The sequence below is a fragment of the Octodon degus genome, unplaced genomic scaffold (assembly GCF_000260255.1).
Source record: "Octodon degus isolate 3935 unplaced genomic scaffold, OctDeg1.0 scaffold00003, whole genome shotgun sequence".
In the NCBI taxonomy this organism is placed as follows: Eukaryota; Metazoa; Chordata; class Mammalia; order Rodentia; family Octodontidae; genus Octodon; species Octodon degus.
The window spans coordinates 33,320,869-33,339,194 of record NW_004524579.1 but is presented as its reverse complement, the minus strand read 5'-3'; the positions used below and the strand labels follow the sequence as shown (position 1 = coordinate 33,339,194).

General features: G+C 40.4%; 1 protein-coding gene across 17 annotated transcripts in view; it reads left to right on the top strand.

Moving 5' to 3' along the window:
• The window catches only part of Tcf4 (transcription factor 4), a 348,055-nt gene extending 330,011 nt beyond the window's left edge, over positions 1-18,044 (top strand). For 12 of the 17 annotated variants that reach the window (XM_004623671.2, XM_023715119.1, XM_023715116.1 and 9 more), the window contains 5 exons: positions 11,085-11,220; positions 12,846-13,008; positions 16,381-16,610; positions 17,032-17,172; positions 17,361-18,044. In XM_004623671.2, the coding sequence (XP_004623728.1) occupies positions 11,085-11,220; positions 12,846-13,008; positions 16,381-16,610; positions 17,032-17,168 (666 nt within the window). In that variant the 3' untranslated portion in view covers positions 17,169-17,172; positions 17,361-18,044. The remainder of the gene's footprint in view (positions 1-11,084; positions 11,221-12,845; positions 13,009-16,380; positions 16,611-17,031; positions 17,173-17,360) is intronic. The other 5 variants (XM_023715123.1, XM_023715113.1, XM_023715110.1 and 2 more) reach the window with 1 other exon arrangement.
• The last annotated feature ends 282 nt before the right edge of the window (positions 18,045-18,326 follow it).

The following is an 18,326-nucleotide window of genomic DNA, read 5'->3' as shown; positions in this document are numbered from 1 at the left end:
ATATATATATATATATATATCACTGTGTACAACCTCAGGTTTTATAGTTTTCTTCTTAAACAAGGCAGGAAAAAACAGAGAGATAACTTCTAGCAGTCCAGTCAGCACCGTTGTATTGACCTCTTATTAGGCACAAGAGCACAATACTAAATCACCATAATTTGGAATAGGCACAACCTTTGCATTGTAAAAAGTATCACATTACCCTTGGGTTTTGCAGAATACAGATTTTCTGGAGGGAAAAGCACATATTGTAAACATTTGAGTGCACACGTATTCACTCTTTCTGCTTCTGCTCACTTTGGACGCCATTGGGGATGCTCAGAGGTGCAGGAGAGAGTCTCTGATCTCCGAGGCTTTCCACCCTGGTAGGTTGTTGCTACCACAAGTCTCGGTTTAGCAGCAGGTGGAATTAAGGAGCAGCCTAGCAAGCGCTTGAGACAGCTAGGGCAGCCTCTTGGGGTGGGGTCACTGAGCTTAAGTTAGCGTCGATGCAGAATTTCCACAGTTAGAGACAAGATAGAAAAATCATTGTTGTGCTGCCCGGTAGACATGATTTTTTTGGAAAAGAAGAAATGGGAATGAAAGGTTCTTCTGTCTGCTTCAACAGAAGTGAGGAGAGTGCCTGATGATGCGGCACTGTAGAGCGGGCAGCCGTACTGCGGAAAGCCCCTCCTGCACAGCAGGCAGCTCCAACAATTGGCTGGAGCAATTCACATGAGGGTCCACAGGAAGAGCAAGTTTTCGTGTATATTTCTTACATCCAAATTACATTAACTCATGGAATTTTCCGCCCTCAGGAATTAAAGTAGCAGCTCATGAAGTAATTCAGTTATGTCATTCATACCAAAACAGAAAATACTGGTGCAACTTGGCACTGTTTGAAAAGCCAAGCTTAGGCCTGGGCCATTTTATATTTTTTCAAATTCTGTGGCCTTTGTGTTATTTTAAGTTTTATTGTGGCTGTAAATTCTCAAATCAAAGTGTAAAATGGGTTCCCAAGAAGAAGTGGGCTAAGCAGTGCCGCTTTCCGAGTGAAAACCGAGAGCGGCAGGCGGTGTTTGCTGTACCTCGAGGGTTCTACCTAATTGGTTGACATTCACAGTTATGCATAATTGTCATGCCGTCTCCATGCATAAATCGTCTGAGAACTGTGAATTTTAGCTTCACTGAAAAAACTATGTCCAATTTACTAAAATCACATCTTTGGCGAAGCGTTGCCCTGGTACGATAGCCACGTTCACTTCAGCACGATGAATCGGGCATGTTGTCAGAAACCTGGGCACGCAGTGCCACACTTCCCTTCTCCCTCACCTCCCCACACACGGATGGGTCTCATTTGGAGCTGCAAGTGTGTGAAAGTTAGTGGAGAATGGTAGTCTCTGGGTAATGTTTCTGTAAGCTGCCCAAAATTTCCCCCCCATAGTCTAGATGGGGAACAGCTGGCTTTTGTTTAAAAAGCTGTTTTGCAAAATGTCTGAATCTTGAGATATAGAACTGAGGTCACCATTAAAGCAGGTGCTCGGGAACAAGTGGGAAGGCGCAAGGGGCCCCCTGGCAGGGTGGTGTTCAGTGGGGGGCTTCCTATTAGAGGAAAAAGTGTTGAGTTTGCTCCTTTATTTAGGACACAAACGGGTGTAAGTTAGGTAACTCTATTAGCAATATATTAAACATTGAGTATCTCTGAACATAGCCAGTGCTTGAGTGAATAATTAGCTCACAGTGAAATAAATCAAAATGGTCATTTTCCCCAAAGGGCTTTGCATAGAAGGCCCGGAAGCTCTGTCCTCCCATAGAGATTATACGTGTTTGAATTTTTCTCTTTAAACACACCACCAGTAAAAGAAGTTCTCTTCCCGATAAGTAGTGCTGCCACTGACTAGCTCTTCAGCTTTGGGTTGTAGTCTGAGGGAAAGAGAGAAAAAAACCCTGACTTGACAAGAGCCCGATCAAGGCAGTTTTGGAAAAAAAAACCAAAAAAACAACAACAACGCAAGAAACATGAGGAACTACTAACGTCCAGGGCATGTCAGGTATCCACCAGGCCGAAGATGAAAGGAAGTAGGCCTCCCCTTTGGGAGCGGGAAGTTATTAGCAGCTGCTTATGCAGTTGGGAATAGAGATTAACATAGTAAATTTTTTTTTAAGAACTAGAAGAAAATTTGTTTGGGAAGTTGGCTCTTCATATCAAGTCACTGTGCATTGCCAAAAAAAACTTCCTTTCTCAGAACACATGTATTAGAGTTGAGCAATGTTATGATTGTCTGAGAAACTCTGAATTACCAAAATGTCTCCATTAAACAGAACAGAAAAGGGCAGAGAAATGGATGGGTGTTTGCCCTTGCCAGGCTCTGTCGTGGTCTTTCAGGCAGGGAAGCTAGCTGTTCGGTCTGTCACCAGTTCTTCAGCTCTGACAGCACTGTCTGCCCCACCCTCTGTGCTGCACCCACCCCACCGCCCCCAGCTTAATCTTTGCCACTCTGGGGCGTGCACAAGTGGATTCTGCAAATGCCTGCTCTTGTGTAGGACTTTTTCTGAGGTGCTGGGGAAACTGATTAGTGCTTTGAGGTGCTTCATCTGCCCTCCCCCCAGTAAAGAACTGGATTGGATATTGGTATTTTTTCCTGATGCAGTGGTACTCTTAATGTCATTTTCTTTTATTAAATCCTTTCTTTCGCTTTTGATCTTATTTATAGCTGAGCCACTGGTCATATGGAAACTATTATTGTATAGCTGGGGGATGAAAGACTTTATTGCAGTTAAATAAGAGTGAATCATTTGGGCCAATAATGCAGCATACAGTGAGGTACCATTTGTGTCCACAATGCCCTGTGTTCTTCACTTTGTAGCAAAGCCATTGAGATTTATAAAGGGTTTTACAAAAATCTGCTGTTTGTCAGAAATATGTAGACTGACAATACAAAAACATGTTAATGCAGTCCTTAGCTGTTTGCTCACACACACACACACACACACGTACACACACACACACACACACGTACACACACACACACATACTCTCTAAATAATGCCACTTATTAAAGTGAAAACAGAATTTTTCATTTATTGTTACAGTGTTATTTAGTATTAAGTATCAGTTTTTTTAAAAATTGTGTAGATAATCAGTATCAAAATTCTACCACCCTTCAATATCTAAAGTCCTTAAGAAGCCCTGTTCTTCCCACATCGATAGGATTTTAACAACCTTTAAAACCCTATGCATCTTCATACTCTTTCATGGCATTTATCCTATTTTGCTTTATGTCATAATTGTATTACCCCACCATTAAAATATAACAGTCTAAGAGGTAATAGGTCTATTTTTAATCATTTATCTCTGAAAATTTCTACCCAGTGCCTTGCCCATAGAAACATTCAAAGGCATTTGTTGAGTCAGATGGACTGTTTATTTATTACTTGATAGAAACATGCTGAATGTGTGTGCCGTAATATCAGTGGGTCTAGATTTCAGACATAGTCTCACAGATAGCTGCTATTTAGGAAACATCTTTTTGTGCATTGTAATGTGACAGTGTTGTAGAATGACCTGTACCAAGGCCCTACCTTTGGGACATTCCCAGGCCACAGCAGGACAAGGTTATGAATAAACAACAAAACAGAATCTCTGACGTTTGCACACTGTCCTGTTGAACAGTGCCTCTCATGATGTTCTGTAATGAGTAGTCAGAAAAGAGCCCTGTCCAGGCTGGGTGAGGCTCTGAGGAGGAATGGATTTTTAGGGATCAACAGTCTTAATGGGGTTAGGAGCAGGGCATCTGTGGAACTAATAACAGAAAAGCAGTTGGCAATTCATGAGATAAAACCCACCCAGCACATGTAGTCAGGGCAAGGCAGGAATGAGCCTAGCTTGAAGGGCCCTGCATAGGTTATTGGGTTAAGAGTAAGCAGCTTGAAAGTGTGCAGGAACTGGAATTATTCCTGGGCATCAAGGTGATGAGCACAGCAACACAAGAGAAATCTAGGATGTGGTCCCTAGAACAGTGATTACCTCTGCTGGAATCTTAGCATACAGGAGATCAAGTGACAGGAAGAGAGAACGGCCTTCCAAAGTGTGAGGATTCAGAAAGATTGGGAGAGACCCATTTCTTCACTTTAAACCAACTTCTTCACACAATGACTCCCTTTCCAAATATTTTTTCAAAAAATATATGTGATTAGATATTAACAAAAGCATTTAAAAGTAAAAGCAAGGGTAATGGTAAGTTGAAAGTTGCTGGGTTGTCTGTGTTGGCTAGCTTGGGTCTTGTGTGAGGGTTGGAAGCAGGATGGCCCCTCATGTGAGTGTGATGCACTTCCGGGCTCCCACACTGCAGGTACACATCAAACAGTAAGTGCCTTTGCCTCTGGCCTAAGTAAGAGTTTGCTTGCAGGTATACCAGTTGTAAGACTTTGCCATAACCTCTGTGTTGGATGGGTTTGGTTCGCTTGGGGTGGGTTAATTTTAGCTCCAGAGAGCTTCTTTTCTGGTCTGCCACCTGGAGCAGGGATGGAATGGATGGTCACTGTTAAAACTCTTTCACAGTCCTTGCTTCAGGTGCAGAACCAGTTATGGTTTCCACTGCAGGAAAATAATGAAGAGAATTGGGGGCAGGGGCCTGGTGGAAACAAGAAGGAGAAATGAAAGTTTCAGTAGATGGAACTTCTGAGTAGAGGAAAAAAAGATGCACTGAATTCGCTTATTCCATTTGCATCTCTCAAACCATACCATTTAATCTTTCTCTTACAACCATGTCAGTGGATAGTCCAGGGGAGTTTTGACCCAGCTGGTCACATGACAGTTAAGCATTGCCAAGGTCAAGATCATTTAGATCAGATTTAAATCCTCTGGAAAATTATTTTATTATCTGGAGAATATGCATTAAATAAATCTCCAAGAGCTATGCAATAGAAAATTACATTAAACTTTAGACAGAGCATAAATGTAAGATATCCAGAAAAAAAAAATTAGGTCTTCTAATGACAGTTATGAAGATTTTCCCAATAAACATTTTAAGGATCACATCAAAATCCAAACAAAAGAATCAAATCCAGACCTGATTTCAGTTAAAAGTTCTTTAGGTGTTTAATCACATAAATAATAGAATCATAAGTCTGGTAATTTTTTAACTGAGACATATGGAAATACCTGTTTTGATTGAAGAGCATCCCAGATGTGAGGACTCTCTCTCAAGAGTTGGCTTTTAGGGTTGCTTTTGTTTTCTGCTCGTGGTGCCCCTGCCGATGACACTCACAGCATCGATGTGCTGCTGCTGTCCTTTGGACTTCGAGTTTCCCTGGAGAGCGAGCAAAAGAAAAAGTTTTACTTTCTAGATCTTTAAAAGATGCACTTTAAAAAAAAAAAGATACACTTTTAGGGTAAATGGTGTTTTGCACATGTGCAAAAATAAGTTTACTTCTAATATGACAGAGATCTGGCAAGGTAATTGAAAATGAAATTTGGTAATGTACAGCTGTCAAGCATAATTGATATTTCATGAGGAGATTACAGTTTGACACCAAAACTGTTTGCCATGTCAATGGGTTATAATTACAGTGAAAGCCCATAAACATTTCTTTTGTGGTTTTAGAAAAAAAAGAAAGAAGGAAAAAAAGGCGGGGGGGGGGTTGTCCCATTTTTTTTCTTTTTTCCCCCATTTTTTCCCCTTGTTATTTTTCATGTTTCTCAAAAACACCTAAATTAAAAGGAAAAGTTTGAGCCACAGGCCATTAAGAACAAATTTACATTTCACTATACCAAAATGTCTCTAATAATAATATCTGGTCTTGAGTCTACCATTTGGGCCTGTAAAGTGATGAGAAGTTAAAGTTGGTGTCTTCTACTCTTTTAGAAGGATTATGGTAGAAGTAACTGGGGTCTGAAAGCCTGTTTTGAAGCAGTTATCTCTGGAGATAACATTAACTAGGATTGAATAACTGCCAAATGAAATTTAATACATTTTCCCATCCATGAAATAGGCCTCTTAAATACAACAGAATAATTACTTTCACAATGCTCCCTGGAAACAAAGAGAGCAAAAGCATTGAATGTCTTTTTTGTTTGTGGTGTTTGTTGTTAGCTTGAGGATAAGGAGGAGGATATTTACGGAGATGCTCTATGCATCCTGGTATAAAAACAGCCTGGCCAACAGCCACCTAATTTGAAACTGCATGTCTTTTAAATCTGTTTATGTTGGAAGAGTCATGGCAGATATTAAATTTTGTTAGATATCTTGGCCTTTGATTTGGTGAACTATGGTTTTTCCTATGACAAAGCTAACATGATTCTTATATCTGTGTGAACAGATGTATGTACTTGGGTAATAGGCTTGTATATAGGTATATGTGTGTGTGTATACATGTATATAGCTTTAAAGCAAATGCTCCAAGAAGTAATTTCCTTTTTCCTCCTAATTCATATATATATATATATATATATATATATATATATATATATATAAAATTATATGGTGTTTGCATGACTCAAAAGAAGTAATACATATCTAAAGGTATTTAATTATTCTCAGAGAGAAATTCATGTGAGCATTTTTTTGTTGTTGTTTGTTTTTGTTTTTGTGGCTGGCTCTGGCCACCCTGGGGGTGGGGCTGGCACAGCATGTGGTGCTGGAGATCTAACCCAGGTCCCTGCACTCACCTAAGCTTGCCTAAGCAGGTGCTTTAGACTGCTGAACTATCTCACCAGCCCCATGTGAGCAAATTTAAATAGCTGTGTCCACATTTGACTATAACTTGATAAATGCAGCTTAGATATTTGCACATACATTTCTCAGTCATGATTTATCAGGTCTACAAATGTAGTGGGCTGAGGTAGCCATGATGGGACCACAGCTCTTTGGATGACAGAATCACCTGATCCTGGAGTGGTTTTTCATAGGACCATGGATGTCCTATGGTGAGCTGAGCATCAGATGATCCTGTCATGCAGAACAGAAGTACCAAACCCAAGGGGGAGCTAGTGGTAGGAGTAGATCCTAAAAGAGTGAGTGTACCACCAAAAAAGACTTTGGAGAAAGGAGGAGGCCAAGCTGAATGAGGAGGGGTAGAAGCCACAGAGACGCAGAGGTAACATGGAGGTATGAGAAGGCTCAGTAGCCTGTCAGGGGCATGGGTGCCCTTAGGACTCCAGAGATCTCTAGGTGCCAAATGTAGGTTACCAAAATCTTTATTACAAATTTATTTTTACTTACATAAGCCCCAATAGGTCTCTGGCCCTTGCTACTACAATTGTCACACTAAATTGATGAGTACACAGTCATTTCACAAAAGATCATTATACGCTACATGAGGACAGCTACCACACAGAGATGCTCATCGCTGTCTTTGGTACATCCAAACACCGACAGGCATGAACTAGATAGAAAATGTGTGTTGATGTATAGATATACTTGCTAATCAATCAGTTATTAGCATAATAAAACTTTTTCTTTATATGTCCATCAGAAGACTTAAAGCTAGCCTTTAACTTTGCTATATAAATGAAAATTTATCAAAATAGGGCTTTACTGAAGTGAGTTTTTTAAAATTCACCCCTAACATCATACTTAACAATTGATTTGTGTGTTGAAATGAGTCTAGTTTTTTCTGTTATATACTTATATGAAAAGTGAACAAAATCATATATATATATATATATATATATATATATATATTGCACTGTACTTTTGGTTCTTGTGTCTCTTTTCAAGTCATTCAAGTGATACCTTTGTACTAATTATTCATCATCTTTCTTGTCTTATGTATGAACAGAAATATTGTTACTACAAGAGAAATAAATAGAGTTAAAATGCTGTCTGCCACCAAGGAGACCAGTCAAACAAAGCTGTCTTCTCAAATAGAATGCTGTGCCACAGCCACAGGCTTTAGAATTGACCCTAATGAATTAAGCTGAGTACCAGATGAACCTGGACCTATAGATGTCATTCACGTGTCCCAAAATATCCACTGTCAAAAGGGAGACCCTAACACTGCCATGACAACTTTGTGTTCTTCCTTTACGGAAAGATAAATGATACTGTTTGAGATGATTTAGGATGATCTATAGAAAATGGATCTATAGAAAATAGAATAACATATATGCCTAAAATCCAAACATAAGTGTAGTTGAGGAAAATGTATTCTCAAATACATGTTTAAGATTTTATTATCTTTGTTCAGGTAAAAGGTGTAAAATCTAATAGATATGAACAACATAGATACCAGGAACACAAAGATGACCGTAAGTGAAGAGAGCTTGAATTTCAAGATTCTTTAACTTCATGAGCTATTTGTTGTATGCAGCATGGAAGTGCTCTCAGTTAAGACACACTGCTTGGCTTCTGTTTGAGTGTGTGACATGCGCAGGTACAAATACACTATAATGAATGTGATCATTATGTAGACCTAACATGTAGCAATAAACTTAATTAATCAAAAATACCAATATGTGCAATAATAAGTGCAATTTTTGTACTAGTTGTTTTTCATATCTGTTGATGTTCTTTTTCATAATCCTGAGATACATTCTCTGTACTTTCAGTATTATTTTCTTTATTTTATATTGAATGGCTTATACTCACAAAGCTAAGAAACCAGTGACAGTGAGAGCCCCCATAGAGATGCCTTTCGTTTTCTGTTACACTGATTTTCTATCCGTTGAGGCAAAAAGTAAGACTAAAAGGTAATTGTTGTAGGTTCTTTTTGCCTCTTTTGAGAACTGTCTAAGTGCCATCTAGGGAAAAGAAAGTTTTAGGATCAATAACAATACATTTTAAATGAGAAATGAACGAACAACCCTGAACTATAGCACAGGTGGCTATAGAGAAAGCTTGAGAAGATGCACAGAGTCATTCTGACTTAGAAGACACATTTCCATTCAGATCAAATCTGTGATTATACCTGAAAGATCATCCTTTATAGAAATTCAAGAAATTAAATCCACTGGAAATACCAATAAGTATGAATGGGTACTAAGGCAGTTAGTTATTTGGCATCACATTGAATGGCAGGCGTATAAAGCTATTCTTACATCAAAGACTAAGGTTCATCCTTATGATTTGAAATCTTAGGTCAAAAGTGAAATCTATTGAATCAGTCTCTATGAAAATAGCCAACTATAATCTGAATGGAAAATCACTGTCACATTCTTGTTTGGGGACACAAGCATGGGAAGAATGAGTGAGACACAGTTTAGGAGCACAGCAGGCAGGGGATGTGTCAAGAGCAGACATCAAGGGCCCTGACTATGAAGGGCTCATACTTAACTCCCTGGAGCTCCAGAGCTGAAGTGAAGGCCATTGTCTGGAATCTACCAAGAAGCCAGTTTGTGGGCAGAGACAGAATGGGTGGTGACCAGCATCCCCGTACCTTTGAAGCAGTCACATGGAGGCTCCGTACCACTACTCAGAAAGTTTTGCCTTGCGACCCAAGCCCTGAGTGCAGATAGCACCCAGCTACCCAGATCTCTCAGATAAAACTTCCCAGTGTTTATAGACCTTTAGGTCATTTAAGACCCTTGCTGTTTATTTCTTTGTTTTTGTTTTTGTCTTTGTCTTTTTAAGACAGGGTGGCTGGCCATAAGCTCACTTTGTAGCCCAGGCAGATGTCAAACTAGCAGGGATCCTCCTGCCTCAGCCTTCGGAATGCTGGGATTACAGGTGTGTGCCACCACACCTGACCTTCTTGCTGGTTTTTTAATCTGAACAGTTAGTATCACTTAGATGAACTGCTTTGTGACTCTGCTCTTGCCTGGAATTAATTTCTTTTGTATCACTTAGGAGTACATGCACTAAAAGTGACACTTAATATTGGCCACCTTTAAATAGCTTCAATCCTCTGAATCTGATGGTTGTTGATTCAGTTTCTATCATTGCATTGTTTGGGAATAGTTGCGTAACTACAGCATTCTGGTAGTAAGAGAATCAAAATTCTGCTTTGTGGTTTTACATCTTCGGATTGGAAGTGTACCTTCATTCATAGCAGTGTAAATTCACTGATTAAAGTCTTTAGTGTTAGACCCATTGTCCAACATAACTGGCCGTTTAACAACAGGCTGAGAAAATAAGTACTTGGGAATACAAAGCATATGAGCTGCTCATGTTCCTATTAGTTTACAAATGCTTAATACTTCTGCCTTAAGGCATGTACTATAAAATCAGCAAATGCTGTGTCAGTGTCCCAGGTTCAGCATCTTTGGACCAGCAGAGGTAGTAATAGTTAATAAAATGCTCGGCAGTATTTTTTTTAAATCAAGTAATTATGCTGTACTCTATAATTTTATTCTTGGAGCCATAAAGAGTGTTCACAATATGGTATCTTTCTATGGTGCGAGGAGTGAAAAAAAAAATGGAAAAATATCCAAACATCCTTGTGTGGCAATGATGGCATTACTGGTGTGTTTAATAAAACCTTTATTGGTACATTTTCCGGTGTGGTGGCATTGGCAGAAATGGTCCCCCTTTGGATTTGGAACTCAGCAGCTGATGAAATACAGTAAACATTAATTTGGAATGGGCTGCCAGTTTTAGAAAGCCAGGTGACATTTTATTATATTTGTACCGAGCAGGGGCTATGTCCCACACTGCTGTAGCTTCCACTGTCAGAGGCTTAGCTGGCATTATGGGAAAAAAAATGGCAGGCCTGAGAATCTTATCCCCTGAAATGAAAGTCGAATGCCAAATTGAAATTCCTGTAGGATTTCCGATAGCAATGGGGGAATTGAGAAGCCCACAATTAAGCATATGGGCATTAAGATAATTGTCAGATCTGTTGGCGGACATGATAGAAGACAGATGGGTACGAATCAGTGCGCTCCACTGCAGCACCCTGGGAGACAATTTGACGTTTTACCTGCCTGAGCTACTCTGCCATATTTGTCACTGGATGTACAGCACGGCATCTTACTGAGCGTTAAGTGTTTTTGCAGAGCGCTATAGGTACATGTGCAGTCCTCCGGCGCCCTCTAGTGAGTCCCATTTGTGAGGCTTGCATTTTCAAGGCTAGCCTTTCTCCATTAGGGCCTTGCTGTCCCCAGCAATAGCTGTTACACCTCCTGTTCCTACTAAGCACTCTGGTTCCTGTCATCCCTTCAGGTTGGGGCCCATCGTGAAGATGGCGTGGCCCTCAGAGGCAGCCACTCTCTCCTGCCAAACCAGGTTCCGGTTCCACAGCTTCCTGTCCAGTCTGCAACTTCCCCTGACTTGAACCCACCCCAGGACCCTTACAGAGGTAAGTGCACCTCAGGAGGGCTCCCTGACCTCACCTCAGTAGCCCACCCTAGCGGATTCCGGACAGCCTTGGCCATCAGCTCTCAGGAAGCACTGGCAGAAAACCAAGAACCAAATGTGGTAGCAAAATGGCTCGGAAATGACAAAGTAGCTAAACTTCGCCTACTAATTGTGTTTCTTCACTGACCATTTTCATCCTCCAAATCCCAATCCTATTTTCAGTAGGGAGCAAGACAATAGACTGATGAAAGGAAATTTTAGTTTTGCTATTTCCACATTTTACTCATCCTGGTCATCTAATATGATTATTTGTGGCCTGAAAATGTTATTTCCAAATGAATAAGAAGGAAGGAAATTATTTTTTGTTGTTTAAGGTAGAAGGAATATGTAGGTGTATTTGAAAAATGAAACTTGTTTGGGTGGGGTGATTTCTGCCTTGAAGTCACCTATCCCTATGTCAAGGCCTCCCAAACCCCACAACAGGACTTTTCATGTCTCCAGAAAGTATTACCACAGGGGCCAGATTGTGATCCACCATCCCAGCTGGCCAGCTGCCTCACCATCACCTGCACAACATCTTCTCATTCCCATAATATTTAAAGCAAGCTGAACCACAATACCTGGGGAATCCACTTAGGCGTCTTTTCAACCTCTAGCCATGATACCCATCTAGATGTTAGCTACATACATATATTAGTGTGACTGCTCATCTTCTTCTGGCTAGAAATAGTCCGGCAGCCTTTTCTCTCAAAGAGCCTTTGGTTTTGCCCTCTTCATTTTAGTTCTGTGCTTTTTAACCCGCATCTGTGATAAGCATGACCTGAGGGGCTTGTGAGAAATGCAGATTCTGATTCATCAGATGAAGAGTTAAGCATTTCTGATGGCTTCCAGGTGATAAAAATGCTTGGGGGCCATGGACCCAAAGTGAGTGACAGCTCTAGGATGCACAGATTACAAATAGAAGGAAATATATGGCAGAGACGTATCTACATGAGCTATAAATTACATTAAGATCGTGTTTTAAAATGTCATGTGATCTTGAAAAGGTGAGCAATGATAAAGCTAGAAATTTCTTCAGCAAGCAGTGAACTGCCTTCCATATGTATGTTTTAAAATGCTGATTACTCCTTGAGGATAAGAGAAACCTAATTTCAGAATATCATTAGGGTATCTATTGAAGTCTTGACTGCACATATTTAGCGTACTCCCTGGGAATTATATTTTAAGGATATTTTTCTATTAAATCATTGCATATGGAAGAAACTCAATATAATAGCTGATATTTACTTGGGTTCTTAATCAGAACATTGAGGTGTATGATTTTCATGATTATGATTTTCATTGCAATTAAGTTGATGTTTTGTAGACAGTGAAATTACCATCTACTCCAAAAGATTGCAAAATAGAATTTAACCTCGGAGTCAATGCAGGGAAAAACTTGTTTCCGCAGGTGCATTTTTGAAACTTCACCAGATAGCAGGAAAAAAGTGACAGAAGGATCACAGTTCAGCAGAACGAATTGTCTAGCTGGCAGCCCTGCAGTCTGAAGTGCATGTGTTGGTACGTCGAGTTGTGGTGTATGTGTAACCTGGTCTCTCCCTCCCTCCCTCCCTCCCTCCCTCTCAGGCATGCCACCAGGACTACAGGGGCAAAGTGTCTCCTCCGGCAGCTCTGAGATCAAATCCGATGATGAGGGTGATGAGAACCTGCAAGACACGAAATCTTCTGAGGACAAGAAATTAGATGACGACAAGAAGGATATCAAATCAATTACTAGGTCAAGATCTAGGTAACAGTATATAATACTGTCGCTTCATTTAATTCCTTTATTGGACTTTGATGAAGTGAACAGAACAGGAAGAAACTACTCAGTTTTTTCCTGGCAGGTAATTCTACAGATGAAAAGAAAATCAAAGGCCTATTCTAGAAGTACCAAAAGTATCGCTTAAGATACCTGTACTCTAGTAAAGCCTAAAGTGTCTTTGCATTTATGAATTTGGACTCAATGCTAATTGCATACAGTAAAAACAATTTGTAACTAATTTAAGTGAAAATGGTTTATTTTTAAAACTATCCTACCAATTTGGACAAAAATTTTCTTTCTAAAATATTTCAAAAGAGATTTTTAGCCATGTTAAAAAGCCAGTTGATGTATACATGCAAGTGTTACTTTGTTCTTTTAAAGAGAAAATGTTCATTTGCCAATCATATTCTAAAATATTGCTATTTACAAGAGTTGATACTTAAACTGCTAATTATTTTCTCTCCCTATTAGTTCTTTCCCTAGAAAATAACTTCAGGAAAATAGTCTTGTTTGATCTTCAGTATCTGATATCCTTAAATTAGAATGGCCTCTTTTATTCTGGTAATCAGATAGTGTTTGAATGCCCCCTGCACACGATACCCATATACTTTTGAGTTGTTACTGTTTGCAAATTAAACCAGCTGTACTAGCAGTACATACAGTAGGGTTGTGGTTCTCCAGATCATAGCTGGTGTCATTTATGAATTAAGAATACATGTCTTTTCATATTGATTTTATAATTGCTCAAATCATATATATTTAGAATTCCAGAAATGCTAAATACGTCTGGATGACTCCCGTTCTCATACTTTTTTGACTCTTCTCCATATTAGCAAGAAGTCCCTGGGCTGGGATTTCACGTCCATGAAAACAGCTTCGTTGTTCATCTAACTCAGTTCTTGGTAACTTAACTCTGTGGCCATATCTTATGTTTATTAATAGATTTTTGAAATTTCACAACAACATTTTAACTTGGCGTTGAAAACTTTCTTTTAAAAGGTCACCTTTGGGACATTTGTGTGCTTCTAAAACTGTGGTGTAAAGTATTGTTTTTTAAATAGAGTTTATTTGCATAACTAATTTATTTTTTAGTAAATGAGTGATTTCAATCAATCATTAGCCTGAAAACCTTTGGAAAACAGATTCCCGTTTTCAAGCGTGTCCCCTGCCCCAGTCACATGCTTGGTGTGTAAAGCTGCTGCCAGAAATTTAACTTTGTTGTTTATTTATTTTTTATTTTTATTTTTATTTTTTTTTTGTATTTTAGGGAAGGGTCTACATGGTGTTCAGGGTCTCACTACTAGATTGGACTTGTAGTGATGCACCTATTTACAACCTCCCAAGTGCTGGGATTACAGGCGCGTACCACCACGCCCAGTCTCAATTGGTGTCTCAGCGTGCCCCAAGGGTGGCACGAGTCTCGAATCCCCAGCCCCTGTGCCTGCTTGTAGGTGCTTTAATCTGCTGAGCTATTTGGCCAGCCTTCAGAATTTTAACGTAAGCATGAGTCCAGCAGAGACTCAAATCTGCTTTCTTTTCCTCATCAGAGCCTTGTAACCCTACGTGTCATGGATGCAGGAGTAGATTGGTAGTAACCTGATTTTCTAGGCATCAGCTCCCATCAGGAGTGAGGAGCAAGCAAGGCTCAGCATAGAAGTGAAGAGGACCAGCGAGCAGAGAATGAGAGCCTCTTCCAGTTGAGCTGTGTTCCCAGCACATACTGTGGCAGACAGTGCCATCTGAGAAGGAGCTGAACCTCTGCATGAGGAGTCCAGCCTGTCTGCCTCTTTCCCTAACCTCTTCCTACTCCCTCTGACGTCCTCTCTTCCCTTCAGTGTCCGTGGCCCTCACACATCATCGTGGGCCACGTGTGCTTGCAACCCCAAAACACTGCTTTTATTTTTGGTTAATTAGAGCCCCTCTAGGGCCCTTTCTTTTATTTGGGGGTTACTCAAGGATCATGCCGAACAGCAGATTTCTGCCTCTTCTGCCAGCATTCACTGCCTATGGGTTGAGTTGACTAGATGACTTTCCATGTGTCTTCCAACTCTGAAATGTTATGAGTAAGCATCTTTATTTTGTGAACATGTGCAACTCAGGGAATGTTAGGGTAGTGATAGTCCTCTAACACAGTGTGTGAGTCTCTAAGCTAAGGGTCACCTTGATGTTATTTCTTATACTAAGGACTGATTGCTTTTCAGTGACATTGACTTCATATTTTTGTCACTCATGCCCAGATAAATTGTTGCTCATGATAGTTCACATTGGTTGTCTGGTGTTGTTTTGTTCTATCTTTTTGAGCCCAGGTCTCTCTAACCTTCTCCCTTCTGTGTGATAGCACTGGAAATATTGTAAAGCCTTCTGTCATAAAACCTTGTCGATTTGATGTCCTTTCCAGATGATTCATCATCCTATTTGTCTTCCATTTAAAAGTCTTTAATTGGTCACAGTGACATGCAGAAATGGTCTGAAGTGATCTTATCTTTCCAATCCACACTGGACCGGATCATCCCTGTATTCTGAGTCATAGAATATTTTGGTTCTTATGAACAGCCCTGTTTGGCTTCATTTATGACTCACAGTGAGGTCATGGCAATTTATAAGGAGTAAATGTTGGAGTTGGGTTGTTTTGCATGGCTAATATCAATACAGGTTTCCCCAACTGATTTTGAGGCCATAAACTTCCACACTACAGCCTGCAAGGGATGGTTTTCCAACTTTTTATTCTATACACAAATAAAATGAGGCTTAGGTAGGGAGAGTGGATTTCCAAGACCTTCAGAGCTGGAGATGGGGTGCCGAGGCTGGAGTTCAGCTCTCTTGACTCCCTGTGCAATGGGGTCTTCAATGCAGGACTTTCCTTTTACTCTTGATAACCTGCCTTGTATTTGCTTTACCCATCAAAAATCTCTTTCAGTTATTTTTCTTCCCTAGGTTTTAGATGTCACAGTTTAAGAAAAGATTACATAAAACAATCTTTCTCAAGTGTGACCATGCTGTGTGAGCTACCCATAAATTGGTGGGGGCTCACTTTGTAGACTGTAATTGTGTATCCATACCAGCTCCAGGTCCCCTCTTGCACACCACAGTGGGCACACTTTGGCCCACACATTAGCTCCGACCGTCCCTTTTATTCAATGTGGATTTAATGCGTCATTTGAAACACTAACTGCACTGTATATATTGCCTTTCACAGCCATCCAAACCCATCCCAAGGTCAAGAGGATATAAATTTCTGCCAAGGACCCAGATTAAAATGGGAAAGTTACAGGATGACTGGAGGGGTGGGGTAATAATTTAGATACCTTCCTCTTCCCCACACCGTTAGAAAAATGTCGCTTTCCTTTTGTCTCACAGCAATAACGATGATGAGGACCTGACACCAGAGCAGAAGGCAGAGCGGGAGAAGGAGCGGAGGATGGCAAACAATGCCCGTGAGCGCTTGCGGGTCCGAGACATCAACGAGGCTTTCAAGGAGCTGGGGCGCATGGTGCAGCTTCACCTTAAGAGCGACAAGCCTCAGACCAAGCTCCTGATCCTCCACCAGGCCGTGGCCGTCATCCTCAGCTTGGAGCAGCAAGTCCGAGGTCAGTGAGCAGAGAGCAAAACTTGGCCGTGAGCAGAAGCAGGCAGCCCAGCCTTAGTACCCTCAGAATAATGGACCAGGTGCATCCGTGCCCAACTCTGTAGAACAGCCGTCCCTTGACTGATAGTTAACATATAGGATCCTCCTATAACCAGCACTGTAATCTCAGTTCATACCATCAGTAATCAGAGCTTAGTTCAGTTCTTTACCAACTTTTTTTTTTTAACTGCAAAATACTTGTACCAATTTTCTGTGCTATTCTGCTTTTCCTGGTGCCCAACTAAGTGAATCAGCATAGTACATGTTTCCTAAGGGTAACATCAAACTGAGCCACATGGTGGGAGAAATGGGGGAGGAGGGGACTTCCACCGCTACCAGAAACCTCAGCGCTGACACAACGCCCGTGCTCTCCTCCTCCACAGAAAGAAATCTGAATCCGAAAGCAGCCTGTCTAAAAAGAAGGGAGGAAGAGAAGGTGTCCTCAGAGCCTCCCCCCCTCTCCTTGGCTGGCCCGCACCCGGGAATGGGAGACACATCCAATCACATGGGACAGATGTGAAAGGGCAAGTTCGTTTCCCGCCATTTCTGAGATCACTGCACTCCCTCTCAGCTGCACTGCAGCCAGAAAAGCCAGCTTTGATACAAGCGAGCAGATAGCTTTCTTCCTTGGAAAAAAAGGGGGGACTTTTAATAAAGCACCTCCTCTTTCAAGAAGATACTAATTAATTCTTCTCTCTTTTTCTTTTCTCAGGTCCAAGTTGCCACATTGCTTCATTAAAACAAGAGACCACTTCCTTAACAGCTGTATTATCTTAAACCCACATAAACACTTCTCCTTAACCCCCTTTTTTGTAATATAAGACAAGTCTGAGTAGTTATGAATCGCAGACGCAAGAGGTTTCAGCATTCCCAATTATCAAAAAACAGAAAAACAAACAAAAAAAAAAAAAAAAAGAAAGAAAAAAAGTGCAACTCGAGGGACGACTTTCTTTAACATATCATTCAGAATGTGCAGAGCAGTATGTACAGGCTGAGACGAAGCCCAGAGACTGAATGGCAATCTTTCCACACTGTGGAACAATGCATTTGTGCCTAAACTTCTTTTGGAAAAAAAATATAATTAATTTGTAAGTCTGAAAAAAATATTTAATTTAAAAAATTGTAAACTTGCAATAATGAAAAAGTGTACTTCTGAAGACAACTACATGAACGTTTCTGTTGGTATCCAAGTCAGCTAGTGTTTATAATTCCTGGATATTGAATGGGGAAGCGCGGCTGCCCTAGTAACAAAACCAGCAAACGTCCTGACGACAACGAAGTGATGACATTAGCCATTCCTTAGGGTAGGAGGAACAGATGGATCTTATAGACCTATGACAAATATATATATAAATATATATATAAATATATATTAAAAATTTAGTGACTATGGTAAGCTTTTGTTCATTTGTTTCAGACTTTTTCTCCTGTAAAAAAATAGTACTGATTAACTTTTTTAAAAGAAAGATTTTACTGTAAATATGAATTTTTTTCCTTTTTTTTTTCTTTTCTCTCTTTTTTGGTTTTGTTTTTTGTTGCTGTTGTTTTTCAAGGGGGGGATTTTTTTTGGTCTTCTTTCTGTCCCCCCTCCCTGGTTTGTTATCATAACCTGTAGTGCCAGCTCTGCTTCCAGAGGGGCAGTGCAGGATGAAATGCTGACCCTGAAGTTGCTTCTCAT